Below are 25,412 nucleotides of genomic sequence, written 5' to 3' on the forward strand. Positions count from 1 at the left end.
TTCAACACGACATCATTCAGGAGTCATAATTTGAAGAATCTTTATTGAAACATTCAGATCGTATCTAAAGAATGAAGCTCATTCCAACAAAAGGACTGGTTTGACACTTCCAGATATAAAAACATTAAAAATCAATCCTTGTGGTGGTAACTCCATCCCCAGCTGATTACTCTATTACCATACTTCATTGCACCAAAGAAACCAGTAAGGAAGACGAGTCAACTTCATTGTTTTTGCACTTAGAAAAATTGCACCGATTTACATAGGTCACCCCAACAGCACCGCGCCCCACACCCAAGGCACCCACCCCCCTGGGCTCCCAGGGCCGCCCCCCAGCTGGGCACCAGTACAAGCCAGGCCCTGCCCAGCTGACGGGCAGCGCCGGTCCTGCCCCGCTACAGCCCTCAAACCCCCAAGAAGCAGCTGGCAGCCAGTTGGCTTCCTGGAGCTCAGCGTCTCCCCGGAGCTCCTGGCCCCAAGGGGCTGGGGAAATTGGCACCAGAGCGATTCAGGTAACTGGGGCTGGGCCCTGGACTTCCCCACATTAACCTCTGATTTACCTGAAGCATGGCTGGCGCTTGAGGCAGCCCCGGGCGCTGCGAAGGTTGGCTGTAGTGTAAATACCAGCTGGAACTGCTTGGAGCCTGTGCAATGCCTACCATAGGTAAGGTACTGAAAAAATAAGTGCTGAAACCATGACAAATGTATCGGGTTTTCAAGCTTTACTACAACTACCTTTAAAACCACACAACAGAAAGAACTCCAGTTACACTACAGACATGTGTCCGGTAGTATTTGGTTTGTAAGTGGCGTGCAAAGGAAAGGAACATTGGGCCGGTGAGCAGCAGGGTGGCGCTGGGGCATGCAGAGGCACTGTGTCTGTCCTAAAGGCCAGGCTGTGGGGTTAGTGCCCAGGGCCTCAGACGAACAGCTGATGGCGAAGTCCTGCTCGGCCACTCCGACCTGCACGGGCCTCCAGCCCCGCTCACCGCGCTCCAGGGCCGCAGCGCTCGTCAGGGCATGGAGGAGGCAGCAAGATGTTGAAGTGTTAAAAAGGTGAACAATTGGCAGGTGATTTTTTTCTTTAGTGTATTAACATAAATCACTTTGCAATTACTGGTACAGCTGCATTAATCTGGCCTACGCTGATCAGTTAGCGACTATGGTCATGCTTGGTCCTACAGGAGGGGAACTGCCGGGTGTTCTCACAAACGGGTATGAGCACGTAATAAATGCCACGTGCGCTGTGGTGACACTGACATGGAGGAATAAAGCGACTGTAACAAGTGGACGAACAGACAAATCCCTGGCCCCCGGGGATCTCTATTTGTGCAAAACCCCAGTGAGTGAGCGCCAGCAGTTGTTACCGTTAGTGTGTGGCACCGCTCCGTCCCCAGCGCGTCACCGACAGCCGCTCCCAGGGCACGTGCGTCCTCCGCAGAGTCTGACAGCCGCCAGTCGGCCTCTATCTTTGACTGTCCCCTTCCTCTGCCCTCGCGCAGTCACCCGGCGGCTGGTCGCTCTGGACGTCCTCACCATCCACCTGCGTCCCCTCTCTCCGCTCCTCCAGCTGCTCCGGCTCCCAGGGTCCCTGCTCTTGGCTGGGGGACAGGGCCGGGGGTCTCGGATCCGCCTTCTCCAGGTCGTCACAGTGGCTGATGGAACTGGTCTCGCTGAACGTGTCAGAGCTTCTCACAGACCTTTTAAAGATCTTCTGACCTGTGAAGCGTTAGAGGGATCAGGACGGGTGAGGAAGCAGGATGGGTGCAGCTCCCCCACCACTCACACAGAGCACCCAAGTTCTGCCCCTGCCAAGAAACAGGTCTGGGCTCTACCTGCAGCCCAAGTGCAGGTGTCCCTGCGTGCGGTCACTGGTACCTACATCGTGCACCAGCACCTTTCAGCCTGTACCCATGGGCTGTTAAAATCCAGCTGGAAAACGAGCCACCTACACGTGCAGTGATGTTCCAGGGTACAACCTTGGACCAAAAGCCACAGGCTGCCTCGAAGCAGGGGTAAACTGGAGCTTTCCCACCAATAAGATCAACACAGATCACTAGCAGGACTGCACAAAAGGTGCCAGAGATGTCACAGCCCTTCACCTCACAATGACTGGCCACAGAAGTATTAGGTAGCAGCAGAAGGGCAGCTGCTCAAACAGGCGATTATACACTGCTCAGGCTTTTGCACAAATACAGCCCTGGGCCGGTCTGTCTGCAGCCTCAGTTACCTTCCAGCAAAGATCCCAGACCTTGGGGGTGGTTGTCAGTCAGTGGGACAACCACCTCCTATAGTGCCAGACAGAAAACAGGGCAGGTGCTCCCTGACCCCTTGAGATCAAGGCTTTTACAGGGCACTGAGGGCAGGAGGAGACAAGCACTGGGCCCGGGTATGAGGGAAGGCAGAGAATCACACCCACTGTCCCATGTCACACAGCTCCCACACCTCACAGCCAGGTTCAGAAACAGGAGGAGGAAGCTTACCGGGAAGTCTCTGCTTTGCAAGGCTGGACGTAGGAGTGGGTGGTGGAGTAGTGCCTGTTCCCTGGGCTTTAGATACGTATGTGGATTCTGTGGATTCCAAAGAGCCTGCAGGTCAAAACCAGTGTAAGTTGGAGGCAGCACAAACTCGTCAAGTTTCCTGTTCGTCTGTGTTCATGGGGTACAGAACAGTCCTGGGCTTGTGGCTGTTCTGAAACTGCAGCTGCCACCTGACCAAAACCAGTGTCCATGTGCCCGTAGACAAGAGTGCCGAGTGACACAGACAAGCCGAGTCCCAGCACTCTCCCTGCGCCACACTGCTACCTGCCATGTCCCCTCCCTACTCCCCTGGGCACCAGATGTGCTCCCAGCTGTGCTCTGCGGCCCTGGGAAGGTGCCAGCTACGAGGGGGAAGGGTTCTCAGGGAGAACCTTCCAGTTGGTGCCCCACAAATTGGAAAGGAGGAGCCCCAGGCCAGCAGAAAGCCTTGCTCCTGGTTTGGAGACAGAGAGAGTGCTGGGCTGTTCTGGGTCTGACTGGCTGGTAAGCCCTCGCAGCGCCTGCAGCAGGAGGTCACAGCAGTTCCTCTGTTAATAAGCGCCTGTGTCCAGCATGTTTCATGGGACCCAGCAAGTGAGAACATCATGGGAACTGCACCAGAGGGGTCAGAAGGCTGACTGGGTGCTAGAGAAGTGGTGATGGGCATGTTTTTACATCCTTTTGAGAAGGTTGTGTCACAACAAGTCAGCACCAGACTGCATGTTGCTGGTTTAGTGGAAAAATGGGTCTGGCACCAGCGTAACGCAGCTACAGCTGCACCAAGTCCTACCTGCTGTGAGGTTAAACGTTCTGCCCTTTGGTGAGGCTTGAAATGGAGAAAACCAGTTCAGCACAGAGCCCACCACAGGGATCTGTCGCAGCAGCCCCTGCAAAGGACACAATGACACACTGGCTGGTGAGCAACTGCCCACGCCCTGGCAAGTTCTCTCCAGTTACAGCAGGAACTCCTGTTCACAGCCTTACCTCTTCCAGAAGTCGCTCTTCATTTGCTTTCTGAAGCTGCAGTTGTGCTTCCTGTATCCCCTTTCTAACCACCTCCGTCATGTTCTCCAGCAGCTAATAAAAACAGAGATTAAACTACACTATAGGTATTGCTCGGCCTTGAAACTGTCTTTATACACAGGTTCTGAGGATGCAAACACAGCAGGCAGGTAATTGTCTAATTCATGACAGTATCTGACAACCACTGTTCTGTACAGGCTGACTGTGGGGTCCTCAGGATACACCCCAAGCTCCATACCACCAGGAGGGTCAGTGGGACAGCATTCAGAGCCCAAGGTAGTAAGCTTTGGCTCTGCCTTTCAGCACACTTCTGTAGCTCTAAGGACTGGCTGATACTGAGGTAGGGGTGTTCCCCTCCAGGCTTCCCTCTGGAACCCAACTTCACTTATGTCACTGATGTGAGTGTCACACTCAGGCTGGTTCTGCCTTGCAGGCTCAGATCAAGGGTGGAAGATCTGTCAGTGCCAAGGACTACACTGAGTCCTCCAGGACTCTGCCCCTCCCATGGAGCTTCATGGGCCAGAATTCCAACACTGGGCTCCTAATCCCTCCACCACCATGGGTCAAAAAGGCACTCTACATGCAAACATCCCTTCACCTCTCCCTCCAAGCGGCACAGGGAGCAAGCAAAGGCTCCAGAAACCCCCACTGAAGCTTCCTTCCCAAAATCACCATATTCCTGTGGGCAGGAACAGGCAAAGGGCTTCCCTTTATATTTAGGGATGAAATGAAACACCCAAGACTGGAGGTACAAGAGGATAACTGGTCACTGGGGATGCAGGCCATTCCAGAGTTCCACTCCAGAGAACACCATCAGGTAAGTGTTTTACAAGGAGTTACACCAGCAGCTTTATTACTTCAACAGACAATTAGTAATTTCTAGTTTTAAGCCACCAATTTACATCTTTTCCACACATTTTAGGGCACAGCCTTATCTTAAAGTCCCACCTTCCTTTCTTTTCCCCCAAACAGCTGAAATTTCCATGATAAAATGAGCCTTTTTCAGTACTACTGGAGTTTCTCATTAGAACTACTGCACCCAGGACAGCAGCATAAATCGAGGCATCCTCAGACTATCATAACCCTGTAACAGAAGTTCTCCTGATGTGGACACAGATCATTCCTGCCACAGTAATTAATACAGCTTCCTGCCATCAATACAATTTACTTTCACAAAGAACAAAACCATGCCCTGAAGCCAACATGGAAGGGGAAGAGAGGTGGTACAGTAACGCTCTGGGGCTCGTTAATACGTACTCTGGAGTTCTCCTCGATTTCCCTGCCCGTGGCTGCAATGGTTTCCACCAACTCAGACACGTCCAGATCCTCAGTCACCATGCCAATATAAACACAGTTCTTCTGCCCTCCAAACTCTGGCCCTGTGAGCACAGGGAGAATCATGGCTTCCTCAGGTACAGAAGTGCATCCTCACAGCCAGGGCAACACACGAGTGCCCAGCACACACACTCATTGCAGTCATTAAGGGCAGGATCTGCACAGGTATTAATTAAGCAGACTAAGGAATTTCAGTGTGGTTTGTTTTCAAAGAGAGAAAACGACATCTAATCCAGGAAGGAGGGTATTTCACACAGCCAAGGGCCTGCACCCTTCAGACATGTGCCTCCCGGCCAGGCTCAGGTCACTCAGCTCCACAGTTCCAGGCTGCTCCATTTCTGACAGCTGACTACAAAGGACCAGAGCTCCCAGGGAGCAAGTGCACATTATTTCAGCTGTGAGGTGGCACTAGGGCTGCCAGTGACCTTGAAGGTCAGCTCAAGGTTTTAATCTACACACAGGCCAGTGGGCTGTGACTGAGATCTGCTTTTCACCCCCTCTGGTACTGACAGACAGGCTCCCTTTCAGAGCAGGGCACAGCAGCTCCTGTCCAGGGGACAGGGAACCCTTTCCAGCCCAGCTGCTCACATGCCACTTTCACAAGTGCCTCTGAGAAGAGGGCACCTTGCTCACCCATGGAACATTTACCAACTGCAACAGGGCCAAGCAGGACACAGGTACAGGTGTTTCTAGCATAACCAGCTCTGCAGCAGAGCAATCCTGGATCACAGGGACCCACAGAACCACTACTGGCTTCACAGGAGGTTTTAAGGAGTGCAGTTACCCAGAGAAAAGGTGAGGTCAGACTCCAGCTCGTTCAGCTTCTTCAGAAGCTCTGTATTGATTTTTTCCAGCTCCTTTTCCTGCTTGTCATCATTCTTTCCATCGCTGTGGTAGCTGTACCTGTAACCCAAGAGACAGCCATTTCACTTGGCAGGACACACAAAGAGCCCTGTGCATTTAGCATGTTTATGAACCAACCCCCTCAAAACATTACAGCTCAGCTCAACCAGTTTCCTGGCTTTGGCCACCTGAGGCTTGGGGCTGGGGTTTGCTGTCACAAGCTGAAGACAACAGATTCCTCAGCAATATATTGATTATCCTTCAGCTGCTTTGACTAGAGAGAATCCTGTCCAACAGGCAGGATCAGGGGACCAGAACAGATCCTGGAAGGGTTTTATTCAGTACATTACTGAATCCCATTAGAGATGAACCCTGCAGTTACCCAGTAGGATGCATTTGCATATTACATATACACCTAACACATCCACACACTGCCTCCAGTATTAGAAGTGTTGCCCTAATTTTGCTAAAACAGCTCTTCAGCTTTTCTTAAGAAAACAAGATAAATTTAAAAAAAAAAACCTCAAACCAAGCAACATTAAAAGGCAATGCTTTAAAAAGTACTTAAAAGCTTCAACTGGGTGCAAAGCCAGCCACTACTCAGCAAACAATACACCCAAATCACTGCTAAAGAGCTCGCAGCTCCTCTCTGCTAGTGCACAGCTATCCAAATGTACACTGAAGGCAATCCTGAAAGGTTTACCTTACAACCCCCAATCCTGGCCAGCTGAGATCTTCAATATACAACAGGCCTACTGTTCTTCTCACTTCTTGCTCAAATTCCTCCCGCAGCTGCAGCGTGCTTGTCAGCACAGGTATCTTCATTTTTAGGCAGTCTACTAACTGATCCACGTCTTGTATTTCAGTTCCTAAAACTGAAGGGCCATGTGTTAGTGAGCAGTAAGAGTGAAGGGACACACAGAGGTCTGAATGAGGGAGGTCATCTCTAAAGAAACCCCGCTAAGGCAACCGTAAATACCATCTCCAGGGAGCACTGGAATGCCTTCCTCTGTGTCAGTGTTTCTTCCTCAGTGCTCTAGCCACTGACACAGAAAAAGGGAGAGTGCAAAAGACTTCATAAAAAAAAAAAAGCTAATGAAAAGGGTTTTCTGATGTTACAAACTAGCAGGGACAGCACCCTGCTTCATTATATCAGCAGCCATCAGAAGTCCTCTTCCCACAGCCCAGCAGATAATGCACTAGATTCCATGCTGGGTAAAAGCAATAAAACTTTAAAAATTAAAATAAATCAGAGCAGCAGCAAGAACTTTATTTTAAATCTCCTTTCCTGTGTGTGCTAGGGTCCTCTCAAGCACAGCCTAAGCTGTTCACCCCACACAAGCTAAAAGGAGATACCACACATCACCCCGAGCCCCTGCACATCGCTCTGTGCATCTGCTGAGTCTAAACAAGGGACTGCATGGTGCTGGCTTGAACAGGAGATCTCAGACACTTTCCACAACACAGATTTAAATTTGTTTCCCTCCTACATCAGTCACTGCAGAAAAACCTTGAGGTTTAGTAAATAATTCATGTAGTTAGGCAGTTACTCTGTGAACACCAGCACCATGCTGGAACGCCTGTGTGGAAAGTCAAACGTCATCTCCTCGCGTTAGGCAGCCGAGAGGACGGTAGGGTGAGTTACCCTTCATATTCCTCTTGCAACTGTCAGAAATAAAGAGCTTCTCCCCTCATTTTTCCCAATGACTTTAAAAATGAGCTGAAGGCTGTCTCTGCAGAGGCAGCGTCACACACAGCAGCTGAGCCACCTCTGACGCACCCGCTGCCGAGGCACAACAGGATGGTAAAGCTGAGACAGGTTTGCTTTGCTTGTAACAAAATCCTCACCACAAGTGACTACACTAATGGGTTCCCTACACACATCTGCTTTCCCCAGGAGTCTGTTCCACAGCTCTAGAGCCCAGCCCAGTTTCCCAGCAGCCAGGGGAAGTGAGTGTTACCTGCAGAGGTCATCAGCGGGCTGAAGCGCACACACGTGCCTTCGTCCTCCAGCTCCACCACATCAACCCCGCTGGCAGGAGCCAACTGTGCCAGCTGCTCTCCTAGCTGAAGGCAAAAGGCAGAGGTGAAGTACAGGCAGGGCTCCGGCTGTCTCTCACACTGCTGAGGTCCTACACCCTTCCCAAAGCCTCCAGGCCTTCCCACAAGACCAAGGGAACAGGGCTCTGGCCGCCCCTCACACTGCCAAGGTCCTACACCCTTCCCAAAGCCAGGCCTTCCCACAAGGGGACACCTGCTCCTAGACCTGAAGATGCAGTAAGCCCTTGGGTTGTAATTTGAGGTGAAACAACCACAATCAAAGCAACTCTGCCTCTGAGCAAAGGCACCTTTTTAACCCAAAGCACCCACTGGATCTGGAAAGGCCACCAGGCCAAGGGCAGGCCCCACACCAGTCTGCCCCAGGGCTGCAGCTACTGGGGAGCCCCAGACACAGCCCTGACACCACTTTTTTCCCTCTAAAGAGAAAAAGCATCTTACCCACTGATTGAAAGTGTCATAAACGTGCCTTTCATTGCTTATTATGGGGTGCTGAAGAGTTGAGGCCTGTGCAGCATGTGACGTTTGATCTGAATCCAAAGATACAAGAATCACACAAGTGGGGTTTTATTTACTTAATTAAACAAAAGGCAACCTAGAATTTAGATAGAAGACAATGGCATTTCCTAGTAGTGTAACACAGCCACACTATGTACTGGACTTCAGGCAGACTAACAAGGACTGGTTTTCCTTTAAACGTATATAGAACATGACAAATACTAGAATTAGAGCACTGAATACACTTGTTTCAAAAACACACCCTTTTTAAGGGCACTGCATAACATTTACCTCATCAAATTAATTGTACTGATTAGTAGTTTTAAAAAAACCCTACAGAGCAAGGGCTTTTGTTTGTAAGCCACATACCTCTGTTTGAATATTCCCTGAAGAACTTGAAAACCACCACTGGTGAACTCAGCTCATCTTCAACCTTAAAAAAAATTAAAAATATATGGTTTTACACAGCTTTTAAAGCTCTAACACTGCATATGCATCCTTAGGTGGCTGAGCAAAGGAGGGCATTTTGTTTTGACAGCCATAAAAAAAGTCTGGGCACTATGAGGCAATAAACCTAAGCGTGTCCATTCACAAACACACTGTGCTGAATAGCTTCTGTAGCTTGAAGTATTTTCAGATACAAACATTACAAAGAAACTTGAGCTCCCACAGCCACCAATACTCTTGTAAAAGCAACCTTTACAAAAATGGTTACTGTCACTCAGAATGGTCCATGCCCCAGAAATCTAAGCTGGATGCGTTTTCTATATATCAGGAATCAAAATTGGGGGGAGGGGAGGGGAAAGGGAGTAAACCTGCCAAACCCTGTTGAACAAGACACATCTCAGAGGAACTGAAATTGGAACAAATACCTTAGATGTAATTTCTGCAACTCTTTCTGGAATAAAAACCTCAGCTGGGATAACTTTTGGGTACAGTGTCACAGGGCTCTCAGCATCTGAGTAAGGTGCTGCCAGAACGTGTTAGAGAGCTTTAATGGAAACTGGTTTCCTAAATGCATTACTGAACAAAGCCATGTCACATGGAAGGCCATCAACCCGTGGAAAAAGCCCCTGGATGTTGTTCTGTCAGCTCCACCAAGCGCCTGAGTGCACAGGAGCAGAACAGATACAACCTGTGGTCACACACAATGGTTTTCATTAGAAAGACACCAAGCAGCTTCAAAACAAGGGCTAGGATTTAAGTAATAGTTTTAAATATTTTTACATCAAATTTACCATTTAGCAGGCAAAGACTAAGCTACATAACCAACATATTAAATGTAGACTGTACCGAAGTTTTAATGAAATCCAGGTTTTTCAAGTTTTCCAGCAGCCTCTGACTCTGAGCGACCACAGCAGAAGGGAAACAAAAGGAAGAGACAAACACACAGTTTTAGAAGTTGAAAGTTATTCTAAAAACCATTAAGAAATCCCTACCATCATTTCTACTTCTGAACCAACCCCTACAGCTTGTCAGGCTCATCCAGTTCTTATTTTTAAGTTTTGAATGTAACGTAAGAGTACTTTGGTTTGAGTAAAGCACTGACTGCTACAGAGTGGTTTTCTGGGTGTACTGATGACAAAGCCTGCTCACTATCTAAAGCACAGCCCAGGGCAGAACAGTTCATTTTCTCTAAGCTACTGCTGCAAGTGGTTATGAGGGCTTTCTAAATTACTGTCATTAGAAAAGACATTCTTACATTGTGGTTTAAGACTATTAATAGCCTATTATAGAAGCTAAGATCAATCATAGATGCCACAAAATCTGAATAACTAATGATACTGTGTCACTCTTTTAGGCCTTTCCTGCCAACAGCTTCTGCACTGTCCACTGCAGAACCTTCCTGTGCCATTCTGCCACCCTTTGAATTTTTAGCCAGCGCTGCACACCTTTCAGGACAGAGTGCTCTGCAGATAACAATGTATTTTTAAACTAACACATGATATTGGGCCTTCATTTTTAGTAGGTTAAGGACTCAACTTCACGAACAGCCTGCTTGCCACGCTGCATCAGAAGAAACGTGCTGAGTCCTTTTTGTCAGGCATTTGTAATCTGCCATTGCTGAAACCAACACGATGCCAAGGAGGGGAGAATAGGAAAGTTTTTCTCTGAACAGCTTTCAAGCAAAACAGTTAAAACACAGAAGTGAGCATAGTTATGTTATTTTCCTGTTCAGAAAGAAGACAGAATTACATATTCTCATTAAAGAAAATGTAATATATGATCTAACAGTAAAAGCACATCCCTTGCTCAAACACTACCCTGCTTTCATAACCTGTCTGCAACACAGTATGACCCATTGTGCTGTACTGTCAATGGCTACAGCATCTGGGGTTGATTCCTCTACAACACATGACAAAAGTAAAGAAGATGTGTTAATAGCATTGTGAAACAGTCACTGGCCATCTGAGCATCGCCTTACAATCTGAACTTTGCTTCTGCTTGGAGACCAAACTCTTTAGATCAGTTTTTTGACCCAGACTCAAGGCAGCAATGTATCCACTAACAACATGCCAAGCAGCTGTTGCTTACTAGTTGTGAGGCGTGCTTTATCCTCTCCACAATCCCATCGTGGCCCAGGTACTGCAGGGAGAGCCACAGCGGCAGGGCACGGAGCTTCTCTACGGCCTGACTCGACGTCAGCCCAGCTGCTAAGGACTGGAGAGGAAAACACAACAGCAAACCAACCACTGTTAACCTCTCCAGTTATTCCATTTTTGTCCTCCCCCTCACCCCCAGGGAGTGCATCACAGCTGAAAGAGGGGAGCTTTTGCAAATTATAATTTAGATGCTTACAAAGAACAAGACACTACAGCATGATCAAAGTATTAAAGTCTCAAGATCTCAAGAATATCAGCAGAGAAGTTAAACATACCAAAGATGGATCCTCATGTCTGTAGAGTGTCACCGCAGGCACAGCTGGGAGGCCCAGCCAGGAGCCCAGAGTAAGAGTCATACTGTCACACTTCGTAGCAGCCTGCAGGTTATTGCAATAAGCAGAACGTAAGGCATAGATATTCTGGTTAGATTAGGACCTTAAAACCTACAGAACATTATTAAATCCCTAGATACAGTAAAACATACCAGAACAGAAGAGGAGACATAACCCAAAGCCAAAGTTGCCAGATTCACACTAGAAAATAAAGCAGGTTTAGCACGTTAAACATGTATTGAGAGCATTTCAATCTTCAGTTAAACTATCTCATGATGATGTGTAAATGGAGGTAATTCTTGTAATATATTTTTCGTTAACAAGGCAGTAGATGCTGCTATGTAGCATTCCAAGACTGAGAACCCAAAAGTAAACATCTGTTTCAATCTAAACTTGTTTCAGTCCAACCTTTGGGGAATCATCCCCTAAGTCCTACCCATAATTCAGCATCAATTCGGTACCAGAAAAACACCATGCAAATGTAACACTAGAAAATGAAACAATCTATACTCCAGGCTCAAAGCCATAAATAGTTCTAGTCTTCCTTAGCACTGTCCAAGTTCTTGGAATTTCTTCTCCTCTTGGTGTAATCCTTCACCCAGTTAGGCTGCACACTGTACTCACAGCAGTCTTCTTGCAGCCTGCATTCAAGTGTCATCTCTTCCACACCCGTTTCATTCTCCTTTCTCACTCTCAGTAACCACCATATATCATCTCCTCTGATTTGTGCTATGTCTATCTGCACCCCAAGCTCTTCAAAGCAGGGGTAGGTAAGATTGCCATCTGAGTAGTAAGATTCTATGATTCTATGATTAATCATTGACCTGCACTGAAAGCTACTCCAGTTAATTATTCCCACATACATAATACAATCCATCCCTCACACAGTGACCAAATTATAACTGTATAACACCCTTAATATGAAAATAGAGATGGCCCTGTCACCTTCTACTGGCTGCTTAGCTGTGAGGTCATGTGCTGTCCATTAAATGGGCTTTTAAACAAATACAGTCACACAGAAATGAAGTTTGAAGTTTCATACCCTTCCACGTGGAGCCACATGTTATACTGCTCACAAAGCTCCTTCAGCCGGCCAAGCTTGTCTGTGTGCCCAGCACCTGGCGTCCCTTTGTTGACAAGGAAGAAAGGCAATGACAAAGGATAAGCATGCAAACTAGGACTCTAGGTAAGGGGCCCTCCTGTACTGCTGTCAGTCACACAAGAGCAGGAAAGAGGATGTTTAAGAAAAGCCCACTGCAGAATTTTGTATCATCATGACTTACAAGGAACTGGAATTCCAGACAAAAACAGTATTTGTTGTGCTTGTCATTGTATCTCAAAAATACATGGAAAGCTCCATGTCCCAGGCACTAGCAGACTCAGCAAGTTGTAACTGCTGCCAAGCAGCCAAGGACTTCTCATCTTCTCACATGGCCCCACCAAGAAGAAATTGGGGGTGCTGGGAGAGGACACGGTCAGGCCAGCTGGGATATTCCATAGGGATATTCCATACCATATGGCATCATGCTCCAGAGAGAGCTTGGGAGCTGGTCTGGAGGCAGCATGGCTCAGGAACTCCCTGAGCACCGGCTCTGGGCAGTGAGTGACTGTGCTGTGCATCACCTGGTTTGTATTTTCTTTTATTGTTCTTATTATTATCTTAATTTTCTGTGCCACTAAACTGTCTTTATCTCAGCCCATGAGTTCTGCCTATTTTCTTTTCAATTCTCTCCCCTATCCCACTGGGGTGGAGGACTGAGCAAATGGCTGTGCGTTTTAGCTGCTTGCCAGGTTAAGCCATAATATGTGGTCATTAAGATGTTTCCTGGCATTTCCTGACATGCCACCACTGAGCTGTTTAACAAAATAGGTTTTTATTTTGGATTTTACATATTAAGGAAATGGCATGTTTTGTTCTTGTTTATCCACAGCACTTACCAGCATTGGCCACAAGCAGCAAAGGCAGTTTTCCAGCCTCAACATCATCTTTAATCACTCTGTCCAACAAAGCAACATCCTGTTATCAATAAGAAAAGGGTATGTATTGAGAAACATGTTTTAACAAACAACACAGAATTGCTTATGCTGGAGAAATGCATTCAGAGTGAAAACAGACAGCACTCTGAAGTTCCAGAAGACATTCTTAGTGCCCATCTTTGTGGCTGGCAGCTTCTTCTTCCCAAAGGTAAAACCACCCAGAGGTCAGATAAAGCATGTGTCAAAAACACCCCACAAACCCATGGTGCAGTTTGTAAACACACCTCTGGGTACACGTATTCTAAAAAAACACCTTATGATCTGCCATTCAAAACACCTTACAAATGCCAAAACCAAGATACAAGGTGCCAGCTTTTTAGAAGATTTCAATCTACAATTTGTAAAGTAAGTACATTAATCAGCTTTTCCTGACAAACATACTTGACATTCATTTAGTGAGTGTTTTTGAATTAACAAAAGAGAGCTCTTACAGAAGACAAACTCACCATTTGATGCTGAGATCCAAACATAGTGTTACAAGGCACACGGCACATGCAAGAAAGGGGTAGCCCTAGCTGCAATAAAAGTGATGGAATTTCAACAGCTGAGACATACTCCATTCAAGTGCTCACAACAGTATATACAGTGACACAAGAACTAGTATATTTACTACACAGTAAATAGACAGTAAAAAGCTGAGTATTATGTTCCTGGTAAAACTTATAATCAAATTAATAGCAGAGAAAAGTAATCACAAGAGAGATGGGAAGCCACAGTCACCGTTTGGTTTCTCTCAGGAGCTGCCCGTGCCCTGTGCAGCAGCCCCAGCACAGCCCCAGCAGTGAATGACTCCTGTGAGACGCGTGGGGTTTGGGCACGGGCTGTGTTCTGCTGAAGGGTCACGGTCACTTTGCTGCTGAGCAGAGAGCAGTCTGCCTGCTGGGATCACAGGGCTCAGCTGACTTGCTGGCCAGCCTGAAGTTCTTTTGCTGGGGAACACTGATCAGGAAGCTTTGGACAGTAGCTACAGGCAACGTGTGGCGTACCAAAGACACCAATCTATCCCAACACATGTTTCCCAGCTGCTTCCCACATCTGTGAGGCCAAGTTCCACCTATGACACCATTTTATTTCTCTGCACTCTGCATTTCTGATCTGTTACCTGCCTTCCCCAAAGGCTGGGCACACAAAGGGCCCTAAGAGCTTGGCCATTCATTTCAGCACACGTTAAGCCTGAAGAACATCACTGGTGCACTGGGTGTTAGGTGTCTGCACGTGGCCTCCATGAGCTTACTCAGCCTACCATCATCCATGGCCAGACCAACAAGTTTTAAACATAATTAAGGAAAAAAAGGGGTTCTTTCAGGTGCTGGGTTGTGGGGATAAACAAGTTTCTGAACTGGGATCAGCACAATCTACTTCCCACTCAGCTGTTCCCTTTAAAAACCCCAGTCATGTTTACTGAAAATAAAGGGTACAGGGCATCACTCAGTACGAGTTTTGCAATAGCTCAGTGTTTGGAATTCCAGTGTGTTTGGGACTGGTTCTTCTTCACCATGACCAACAGTTTATGTGAAGTGCAATGCAATATTATCACTCTTCTTTTTAAGTTAGCACATAGGATCCTCTCACTTTTATAACTAAGTTGGACTTGATGATCTCTTGAGGTCCCTTCCAACCCCTGCAATTCTGTGATCACAATTAATAAAGCAACACCAACATTTCTGTATGACCAGCTTGCAGAGGTTTGGCTGCATCACCTCAGGCTCACTCCCCTGCCCACCCCGCTGTGTCGCTGATCTCTCACATCACTATTGTTTCCACCATGAGGAAAAATAACCAAAGTTTTCAAAATCAGCAGAGATACTTTTCCTAAAATCAACGTTTTGAGGCCAAAGCTCATTCCTCACTCTTCAAAATGCCCCTTTTTATACTGTGTTTCATCAGGCAGACACGTCATCCTATGCCTTAGAAACATCTATCATTTTATAGGCTATAAAACCCCATTATGTCCACAGAAAGGCAAAGAAGACACGTGGATGAAGGGAATCTGCTCATGAGGAATGTGCATCAAGCAAATGCATGGAAGGAAAGGAGAGCTGCAGAGAGCACCATCTCAATATAGCAGCACTGGGAAGAACCTGGAAGAAGCTTCACTTCTAGCAGTGGAAGTTCCAGGCAGACACGTGGATCTAAAGGAAAACTGCCATTGGCCCCAACCCTGTCAGCAGTGTATCAGACTGTATGGCAAATACCAGTCTCTTGTGGGAAAAGCCTGACTGTGTTTTAGAATCTAAATTTCAAGCAGGCAGCATGCAGCCAGGGAAGTTCTACTTCCAGCTAAAACCCCAACAGATTCCCTTTACCTGATTGCAGAGAGCTTGGCCCAAGCCTGTTCTAGCTGCAGAACTGATGTATATGACAGGCTGCTTAGCATACAGCACGTTAAATCCTTCTACTGTGTAATCTTCATAGCGCGTGTGGATGACGAGGCGGCAGATCTTCAGGAGCCCTTCGCGATCATCTTCATGATAATATGCTGAGCCGTTTTCATACCTGCAAGAAGAGCTGAGTCAACATGACCAACACCACCACCAGCCCAGCCTGGGGACTGAAATACCACTGACAAGCAGCTCACAAAGAGGACAGCTGCAGATAAAAACCCCTTCTTCTTTCCCAGGTGTCGCAAAACTGTGACCTGGGAAAGAAGGGGTTTTTATCTGCAAAGCAGAGTAGGAGACTTTGATGAGAGAGGCTGAGATGAACGATGATGGAAGCCTAGTACATGCTTTCATTTAGACTTGGAGATAAATAAGAGAGAAGAAACATCTGGGTTCCTAAGGATTTCCTTTACCGAGTTCAAAACCTTGCTGACTAGAGCAGAGCAGGAGAGGAAATGCACACAAGGCTTCATCTGGGTTCAATATATAGGTAAACCCTGGGCTGGTAATTCTGAAGAAAACACAACCTGACACTCTTTGAGTTGTTAGTGAAACCACAGTGAGACACATGACATTAGGTAAATGGGCAGAAACCTGCAAACTTTGTTATGAAATCACAGATCAAGGTGTTTTGTAATACCCACAGTTACTGATGAGATTTGATTTTCCAGAGTTTGAGAATGGGGCCACAATTTAGCACAATCTATTCAGCCCTCTGCAAGACTGTTTTCCAGAGGTTTTAAATAGAGAAGCTAGATAAATGAAGTGTATTTTTCCCCTGGAATATTTTAATGATTTTACAGCTCTTTTGGCTTCAATCTAATTTATTAGGCATGCTTCCTTGGGGCTCATGGGACTGTGTGGGGGTGTCTGCTCCTCCCCCACCCTTTTTAACCCTTCTGAGAATCAAGCTCATATCAGCACGTTAACATTCACAGCCCAGAACAGCAGCAAAGTAACCAAAGAAGAGAGAAGCCATGAGTCATGAGACACTGAGGGAATCCCTCAGCTGGTTAGCTGTAGAAAAGGAAGCCCCTACAGTGAGAGTTGTGGGTGTGTCAATCCATTAAGCAACTCACAAGCCAGATTCTTTTTGTAACACGTCTGCAACACGTGCATCAGCAGTCCTGGGCAATTTCAGAGCTACATTTCTCAACAATTACTTTATGTAACACCTGGAATACCTCAGATCATCACAGACTATCTGATGTGCAAATATTGCTGGATATCCCAGAGTTAACACTCTGGAAAGACCCACAGGTGAACATGTACTTCACCTGTACACAACAGTTCTGTGACCTAACAGGGGCCAAGGGAAATTCCTCTGGTGTTGCCTAGAGCCACAGAAAATGTTAAGAAGTATGAAGCAGCTCACAGCTACTGGAAAAGTAAACTAGACTCAGGAAGAGCAACACAGATGTTAACATCTTTTAAAACCAGGAAGCACCTCAAGCCTCAGCACCACAACACATGCCTCAAGAAACAAGAATATGACCAGCTGTAGGTCTGCAACTGCACTTTGGCCCTTAGCTCCACTATACAGCCCTTATAAAAGGATTTTTATGGCAACCATTTTACTAAAGTTCCTGCCATTCAACAAGAAGTTTCTTTTTTTTCTTCTGTAAGCTGAAGTGATGTGTTTCAGACCTCTCAAAGAGCGTTTGTAAGTTTGTGGCACAGTGGTTTCATCTGTTGACATCCCCAGTCCCATTACAGATATTTAAAAACAATTATCACTACCCAGTCATACACAAGTTATGCACAGTGACTCACCTGAAAAGCCTGCAGAGCCACAGAGTAGTATCAGAGAGGATCCTTGTTGTCAGTTTTCTCAGTCGCTCCTTGTCCAGCACGGATATATAAGCAGCCAAGCTGTGTCCCAGCAGAGCCATGTGTCCCTGCTCACCAACATTCTGGAGCCTGCAAGCCAGAACACAGTCACTGCCAGCTGAGCACACATCACAGACATCAGTGCAATCTCAGGTGGGCATGTTTTTACTGTAGAGAGGCAGAGTTTGGGGACACACAATTAAATATTCAGCAGAGGAGGAAAGCACAGCACAGCCAGCTTCCCACCATCACACATCACCTACTGAAATGTGGCTGTAGACAACAGCCATGGGTAGCACCTTGGCTGCTCTCTCAGCTGGTAGCTAGCATGGGTTGGAACCAAGCACCCTGTCTGCACTGGGGCTCAAACCCGCCTCTCCTCACACAGAGGAAACTTGGGCAACTTAGAGGCACAGCTTTCATTAGTTTGGGGGTGCTTTTTGGCTGGGGGGCTGTTTGCTTGAGATCAGGGGGTTTTAATCTCCAAATTGTTTTTCAAATGTTAGTTCTCAATGATCTTCTGCAGATTTAGTGTTGTTTCCATTTTTCTGTAAAACAGAAACCAATTTTATTTACTTTTCCCCCCTCCTTTTTCTTTAAAATCTGTAGGAAGAGCTGGTAAAAACTGCAATTCAAATTTTTTAAGACTTTCAGACTTAAAACAACTTTCAGAAAGTAGAAAACAAGAGTGAGGGGTCACACCAGAAACAATTCCCTTGTATAATTCAAGGCAGTAATTGGTAGTGAAAGCTTAAGAAAGCCAAGCCTCATGCATTATTCTGGTTCACTATACAAGCTGCCATTACACAGGTATATAACGTCACACTTAAATGTCTGAGTTCTATAAGAAATGATGAAATCTGGTATCTGCCACATACAATAAACCATATTGGCTTTACCTGTAGGCCTGTGAAGTCTCCTCCTCCTCCTCTCCATGCATCAGGTTCTGAACTAACTGAAGGATGCTCACCATGTCCTGGCCACTGGCATCCCAGGGAGGGAAGCACAAAAACCACACAGAAAGAACGAAAAAAAAGGTAAGAGAAAAACCTCAAATAAACCCCACAAAGTACCAGTACCTAAGGAAGACTCTGTGTGGGACACTGTGTTGCAGGTCAAGGCAACACTGCACTTCTACACAACGCTGAGCAGAGCGACAAAACTGGCTCCTTGCTCTCAGAGAAACAACTAATGCCAAAAGAATTCAATCACAGCCCTCCTTAAATACAGTAGGAGTTTCAGTAAGTGTGAACTCAGACTGGGGGGAAAACAACTCTACTGAAAACTGAACATTTAGACTGAAAAGTTTGACTTGGCAACATTTAATTGATAAATGCTACAGAGCAAATAGGGTAACAGCTAAGGATCCAAACTTCTCACGTGGCCCAGCTTCAGCTCCACACCTCTTATACCAGCACCTACAAGCACCAGCTTCTGGCACAGCAAAGCTGCTCTGGACTTGTGACCTGACACACTCTAAGGTGGGGAATGTTTCAGGATTTCATTTCAGTTGGCATTACATGCATTTCAGAGATTCTGGAAAGCACTATCCAACAAAAGCTGTTGCCCACCTGCCTTGGAGTGGCCCAGGAATGTCCTTCCGTGCGTATTTCTTTTCATTTTCCTCCTCCACTTTTCTACATTAAAGGCAAAAATAAACAATGGATTTAGTTTATGGTTTTTAACATCAAACATGTAATCAATTTCGACTCACCCAAGTACATAGTGACATGCTTGCAACCTACTTCCCTGACAAATCAGATGAGCACAACACAGAAGTGCAGCTCAGCCTGAATTTAAGACTTCCTAAGTTTTGGGGTTTAATTCTTTAACAGAAAACACCAAGTTTACAGAAGAGTCTCATACATACAGGAAAAGTTACTTGCACAACAGCAGTAATAAAAAAATCTAGCACCTCTGAAAAAGCTGGCTCATTGGACTTGCTCCAAATATTACTGGACATCAGTAAAAACATACACATTTATTATAAAAATCACATCATTGGAGAATCAGTGGTGATTTGAGAGGTATAAGAATGACAAAGTGACTTCATGTGGGAAACAAGTTCTTTCCTGCTTAATGACAGCAACATTACCACTCCTCAGCACAAACAGCTGTTGGCTTTTGTAGTTACCCTTTGCACATACCTCTGATTGTCTTCTAGCATCTTCATTGCTTCATTCAGATTCTTTCCCATTTCTGCTAGAGTAGGGTCGACCATCTTTCAGGGGAAAAAACAACAGGGTTTTCTTTTAAAACAAGCATTTTTCTTGGGGTTTTCCCTGCCATTTTCCCGTTCAGGTTTCCCTGTCAAACTTTTACAACAGTAACTTTCAAGATAGATGACAAAATCCTAATCCAAACACACCTGCAAATCTATATTTTCCTATTTCTGGTATCTTCAAACCAATTTTTAGTCTTAACTTCCTGGAAAGGTGCCTTTAAGTTTACCCTTTAACTAGACAAAAGGGAAACACTGACTGCAGAAGACAGCTGGCATACAGGAAAGACTTGTCTTCCAGCAGCCACTGCCCTCCAGCTACACAAAAGCAGTGAAAAATCCCAAATTCACTGCTGAAACCAGGCACCATCAGACACCTGTCAAAGAGCCCGTCAGGCTGGAAGAGCTTTAAAATCACTTAACTTCCCCTGGATCAGTGTGCTTGAAAAATAAACCTCCTACTGTGCTTGAGAACTAAACATACCCCAGTATGAAGGCAGAAGGTACCACCACTGGTGAGACCCATCACACCCGACAGCACGACACCCCGAGGCACTCCTGGCTGTACTCGGTATCACCCCCAGAAGCTCAGCATCTCTTTTCAGGCTGGCTCACAAAGCAAAGCCTCTCAAGATAACCCTGTAGCTGCTGCTAAGCTTGGGGGGGGGTGGGAGAGGGCTGTTTTTTCAAAAAATATATCCCAAACAAGTTTAATATCTGAACAGGCAAATATATTTGCTGGTGCAGATGCAGACACAAGAGCAAATCTAATCACAGGAGGTAGTGGGATTAGTTTACATGAGGATCTTACACTATTTTCATCCAAAGAACTGATCAAGAAAAGAAAAAAAAAAAGTTGAGAGTTACCATATGTTCAGAGACTATTTTTACCAAAATATTTAGAGATTTAACTCAGATTACAGCAAGTGGTAGGTGGCTGACAGAATCAGTAGCCAGGCACGGTCACACTGGATCAAACCACCATTGATAGGTCTCCATCCTGCTGCTTTGGAAGTGGCCAGGAACAGATATTTGAGGGAAGAACAAAAGAATAGTGCAAGTATTTAATAACTTTTCCCACAATAATTCCCAGCACTTAGCAATAAAAGAGTTTTCATGGTTCTGGCTTCTCCAGCATCCACTGGCTACAGCGCCCAGCACCGAGTTAAGCATCACAGGAAAAGCTGTAGGAATATGAGTGTTTCAAGACCTCATGACCCAGACTAAACAACACACACACTGCCACACTGGACAGGTACTTATAGGTACAGCAAGGAGAGAAATCCAAACGCCATCACTGGCAATGTTTCCATACATCTTCTGTGGTTTCCAGAGCTGCACCCCACCAAAGGAACTCTGGAGAGAACTTCCTGAGGAATGAGCTTTGCTCCTGGCAGACCTTAAGGGAGGGAGCACTGGACTGGACAGAATCCTCTGCCAGCAAGGATCTGCACACTTCAGCTCAGGTGGCTATAAAACACGAGCAATGGCCAGTAGGTTGTTATTTACTTGAACCTTCCTCAGCACCACACCAAATACTTGAAGAGAAAAGGGCTGAGAGCTGCTTCTGTTTGTGACAGATGCAAAGTTCACCCACCAGCACTGCACCAGGTATTCAAACCTGCACAGGCTTCCCGGGAGACTCATCCACCTCACTAGTGACCACATGTGCTGGAGACCCTTCTGCCAGCGAGCTGGTGGAACACATACATAAACCAGTTTTAAAAGTCATTAGAAGTTAGGCCAAGCTCCACAAAACACTAACAAACCCAGTGAGTCTTTGAATGCTGATGAGGGTGAATACTCATTTTCCAAATGAATCCTATCTTTACCCCCTCAACTGCTAAGCAGACGTGCAGCAACTTATTCTGTCCTTTGAATTATGGGAAGAAAACCCCAAGAAACCAAACCCTCTTCCTGCTGCACACTGAGTTTACACACTTTCTCCTCTGCTCACCTTGTTAAGGGCATGGAGCTGGGAAGCAACAACTGCCTGCTTACTTCAGGCAGCAAAAGAGTAGGTGTGGCAAAGCCGCAACAAGGAACTACTGGGCTCGGGAAGGTCCTGAGCACACTCTAACAACATGCCATAATAAAGTGGTACGTTGCTTTACTTCAGTCTGCAAACAAGATCAAGTGTGTATAAAGTCCAGTCAGCAGCAACCAGAATACTTTTTCCATGTGCCTGAACTGTTCTTAGGAAGACTGGTGGACAAGTTCTCCAATGCCACTTCTGAACCACGGGACAACACGCTTTGAGGGGGGTTAAACCAGCGGCATCAGATAGGATGATGTGATATGAGATTAGCCCTGGTGCCTGCACTCAGTGCTTCCCCTGGTGCCACAGGATCCCATCAATCACAGCTCAGTCATCCTCTGACCAGATGGGCTACAAGACGTGCCACCTCCTTTTGAGCCCAGGGAGGCACCCACCACAGCTTCCTCCTTCAAGGTGCCTGTGCCACAGCCCAGTGCTTCCCCAAATCCTGACAGTCACCACCCTGCTTCAGCACTCATCTCCTCTCCGACCCAGCAAGGCCAGCTCGCAATAGGTTTGGTTTGTGGCTACTCCCCTATCTTGTAACTAGCCCAGTAGAATTTTTTAAGCACTCTGAACTTTGTAAAAGCTGCTTCTGGCTTTAGAGGGAGCGTGTGGCACCTCAGGGTCACTGGGAATGAGGAAGGGACCATTCTCTGCTTGTGATAAGCCTGCCCCTTAGTTACACATCCAAAAGGGAGAATGGTGCCTCCTGTACCAGCACCTGGAGTTTGCCACAGCCCTCACGTGCAAAAGGGAGTGCTTTTCTACAGCCTGCACAAACCACTGTGTGTGCAAAGGGGTGTAGCTCAGTGCCTATCTCACAAGGGGCATGCCTCATTTTACCACCACGCTACTCTATTTGCCTAGAACAAAGTTTTACAGTCCAAAACTAAAAACCACAAATTATCGTCAAACAACATCCGTGTTCTTCAGCCCAAGGGACACCGTTTACTCTTCAGCTGATGGCAAGGTTTGGCTGCTCCACAGCTGTTGGGCTTGGAGGAAATGGACACTGGGGCTTCCACCTGCAAGCACCATTTCTTTTAGCCTTCACCACTCCCCTGGCAAGCAGCAGGATGTGCAGGCAGGGCTGCAGCCAGGAGCTCTCCCCAAAGTTCCCGGGATGCTGCAGTCACAGCATGGCAGCAACAGACACAAGTCACCGGCTGAGCGAGAACCCAGCGCAGTTTTCTCTGGTTCAGGGGACAGCAACAAGGTACCAGGAAAGGGTTCCCCCTACTATACCAAAGTCAACTCATTTGACAATCAAAACCTTACACTCCTGCAGAAGATTGGTCACTTCTATTAAAATGCAAGTGGGGGGAATTTTAAGAAATCCAGAGGTCTGTTAGCCAAGTTGTGAAGTTTAGCACAGGCTCCCAGAAGAACTCAAGTGCACCCCAAAACAACTTTCTGGATGTCAGATAAAATTAATTCTAATTATACCACTTACAGACACACAATATTCATAGAAAACCCCGAAACAGTTTGATAAAACAAAGATAACCAGCAAAATCAAACTATGAGGTCATTGGTGTGCACACCTAGGGTCAGAGTTGCTAACAGCTTTCCTCACAGTACTATCTCACAACATTTTGGATTCTCAAAGTTTCCCATCCACTAAAGAGAAAAGGAAATAATAATAATAATAATGCCCTTCTTCCTGCAGTCTTTTTGCCTGGACTCCTTCAGTGCCACCGTGCGCTACAGCTAATTCAGTGATCCTACCAAATTCTGTCTTTGTTATAGAAAAATACAGCATTTTGACAAAGTTTGGCACAAGTTAAAAAGAATGTATCACTGGCATATGCATGAATACATAACGAGGAGAGAATCCACGGTTCAAGGAAAAACCAGTCTCAGATGTATTACAACAGCGCTCAAATAAGCGCAAGGGAAGAGGATGCACATTTTCCGAGGATAAACATATCCCAACTTGGATGAATTTCAAATTTATTTAGGGAGACGCCTTCTCATATGCCTTGCTCAGGACCAGATAAAGTGCAGACTGTACCGACTAACAACAACCTTAACCAAAGACTATTTCAGGAGAGCACTAAAGGCAAAGTGGCTAAAGGCAAGAATTGTTTCACAGCACATTATCATACAGAAGACTACAGCTTCTGTCGTAGCTAGGGAAAAACCCTTGGCAAACGAGGAAGTAACCAAGTAAACTCTTTATATGCATCTATCTATCTATCTCAAAAAATCAGACATGCAAGTTTTTGTAGGGCCCTCATCATTATAGACTATTTGGTATATCAAAAATACAAATAACCAAAGCAGGGACTTGTATTCTGTTGAGAAATTGAGGTATTTCATTCTTACACAGTGCTTTTATTCATCACATGAGGAATATCAAAGTTTACCAGGCCTCTGTCAGTACTACAGGACAATCACCTGCCCTGTACTGGGGTGCCATCCGTAGAAAACTCCCTCTTGTACTGGTATTCTGCTTGAGACAGCTAATAAAGACCACATTCCAAACTAGTTAACTTTGACTCAAGTAATGAAAGCTTTTAAAAGCAAGCAGCAGTCACTGCAACTTTTGTCAGCACCAGCAAGGAAGTGAAGCCTCTAAAGGCTACCAGGTACTCTCTTAACACTGGGTTCCTCTTGAGGATCGGCACCTGTCAGGCCACTAACCACATCAGAAAGCCACGTCCTGCCTGCACTGCTCCTGTCACCAGCACACGTCCCATGCAAACACCTCTGGCCAATTCCAGTGACGACCAGACATGCTGGGTACGGTGCACAACGCAAGGGGAAGGATGCTTTGACACCTCCCAAGCACCTAAGGCCTAAGTCGTTCCAAACGTACACTGTCCTGGCGAGAAGCAGCACCGGCCCTTCGCTCCCAGGGCGGGCTGCTGGAGCACGGCGGGCGCCGGGCCCCGCTCCCAGGGCGGGCTGCTGGAGCACAGCGGGCGCCGGGCCCCGCTCCCAGGGCGGGCTGCTGGAGCGGCCAGAGGAAGCGGCGGGTCCCAGACCACTCTGCCGGATTCTGACTCACAGGCACAAAGGCAGAACATGTTTTGCCAGGCGCTTCCAGCGCCGCAGAATCAATATTTGCTCTGTGCAGCGCACCGCGCGGGGGGGAGCGGACACGGGCCGCCAGCACCTCCGGTACAGGTGCACAGCCGGGTCCGGCAGCGCTCACCGTCCTGCTGCGGGGCGCTCTGCCCCCTCAGGAGCTCCGTCCGTTCCTTAATGCATTTCCCGGGAGCTCTTCAGCCTGTTGAGGACCCGGCCGCGCAGCCGGCGCTCACCCGAGCGGCGGAGGCCGGGCGCCGCGGCCGGGCAGGGAGGGCCCATCCGGGGGCTCTGCTGCCGGCTCCAGGCTGCCCCACGCGAGGCTGACTCGGGCACGGCCGCCCCCCCGGCGGAGCCGGACGCCGCCGCCGCCCCTCGGCCCCGGCTCCAACCGGCCCGCCAGCGACGCGGCCGCCGGGGCCCGCTGGCCCCTCGGAGCCCGCCGCGCCTCAGCGCCGCTCCGGCCCCCCGCTGCCCCGTCCCCCTGGGCCGCGCCCGCCCCGGCACTCCCCGCAGACCTTCTCCAGAGAGGCGTCCATGGCCAGCGGGTATCCGCTGCGCACCGCCGGGCGCTTCCGCCTCAGTCCCGGCCGGCTCCACGCTGGCAGCGCTGACGAGGCCGCGGCGGGAGGGGCGAGCAACGCGCTCACCTAGGGAA

General features: G+C 47.3%; 1 protein-coding gene across 1 annotated transcript; it reads right to left on the reverse strand.

Moving 5' to 3' along the window:
• Positions 1-31: 31 nt before the first annotated feature.
• Positions 32-25,412, reverse strand: PDXDC1 (pyridoxal dependent decarboxylase domain containing 1). The gene is made up of 23 exons (XM_084271288.1): positions 25,273-25,412; positions 19,607-19,680; positions 19,031-19,096; positions 18,359-18,442; positions 17,403-17,549; positions 15,555-15,744; positions 13,695-13,763; positions 13,150-13,228; positions 12,254-12,338; positions 11,364-11,412; positions 11,155-11,256; positions 10,812-10,937; positions 9,570-9,620; positions 8,646-8,709; positions 8,220-8,308; positions 7,682-7,787; positions 6,424-6,595; positions 5,662-5,780; positions 4,800-4,921; positions 3,504-3,596; positions 3,310-3,406; positions 2,484-2,588; positions 32-1,719 (listed from the first exon to the last, which is right to left on the reverse strand). The coding sequence occupies exons 1-23, from the start codon at positions 25,291-25,293 to the stop codon at positions 1,466-1,468; spliced, it is 2,364 nt and encodes a 787-aa protein (XP_084127414.1). The 5' UTR covers positions 25,294-25,412; the 3' UTR covers positions 32-1,465.

The sequence above is a fragment of the Gallinula chloropus genome (genome assembly GCF_964237585.1).
Source record: "Gallinula chloropus genome assembly, chromosome: 15".
Taxonomy (NCBI): domain Eukaryota; kingdom Metazoa; phylum Chordata; class Aves; order Gruiformes; family Rallidae; genus Gallinula; species Gallinula chloropus.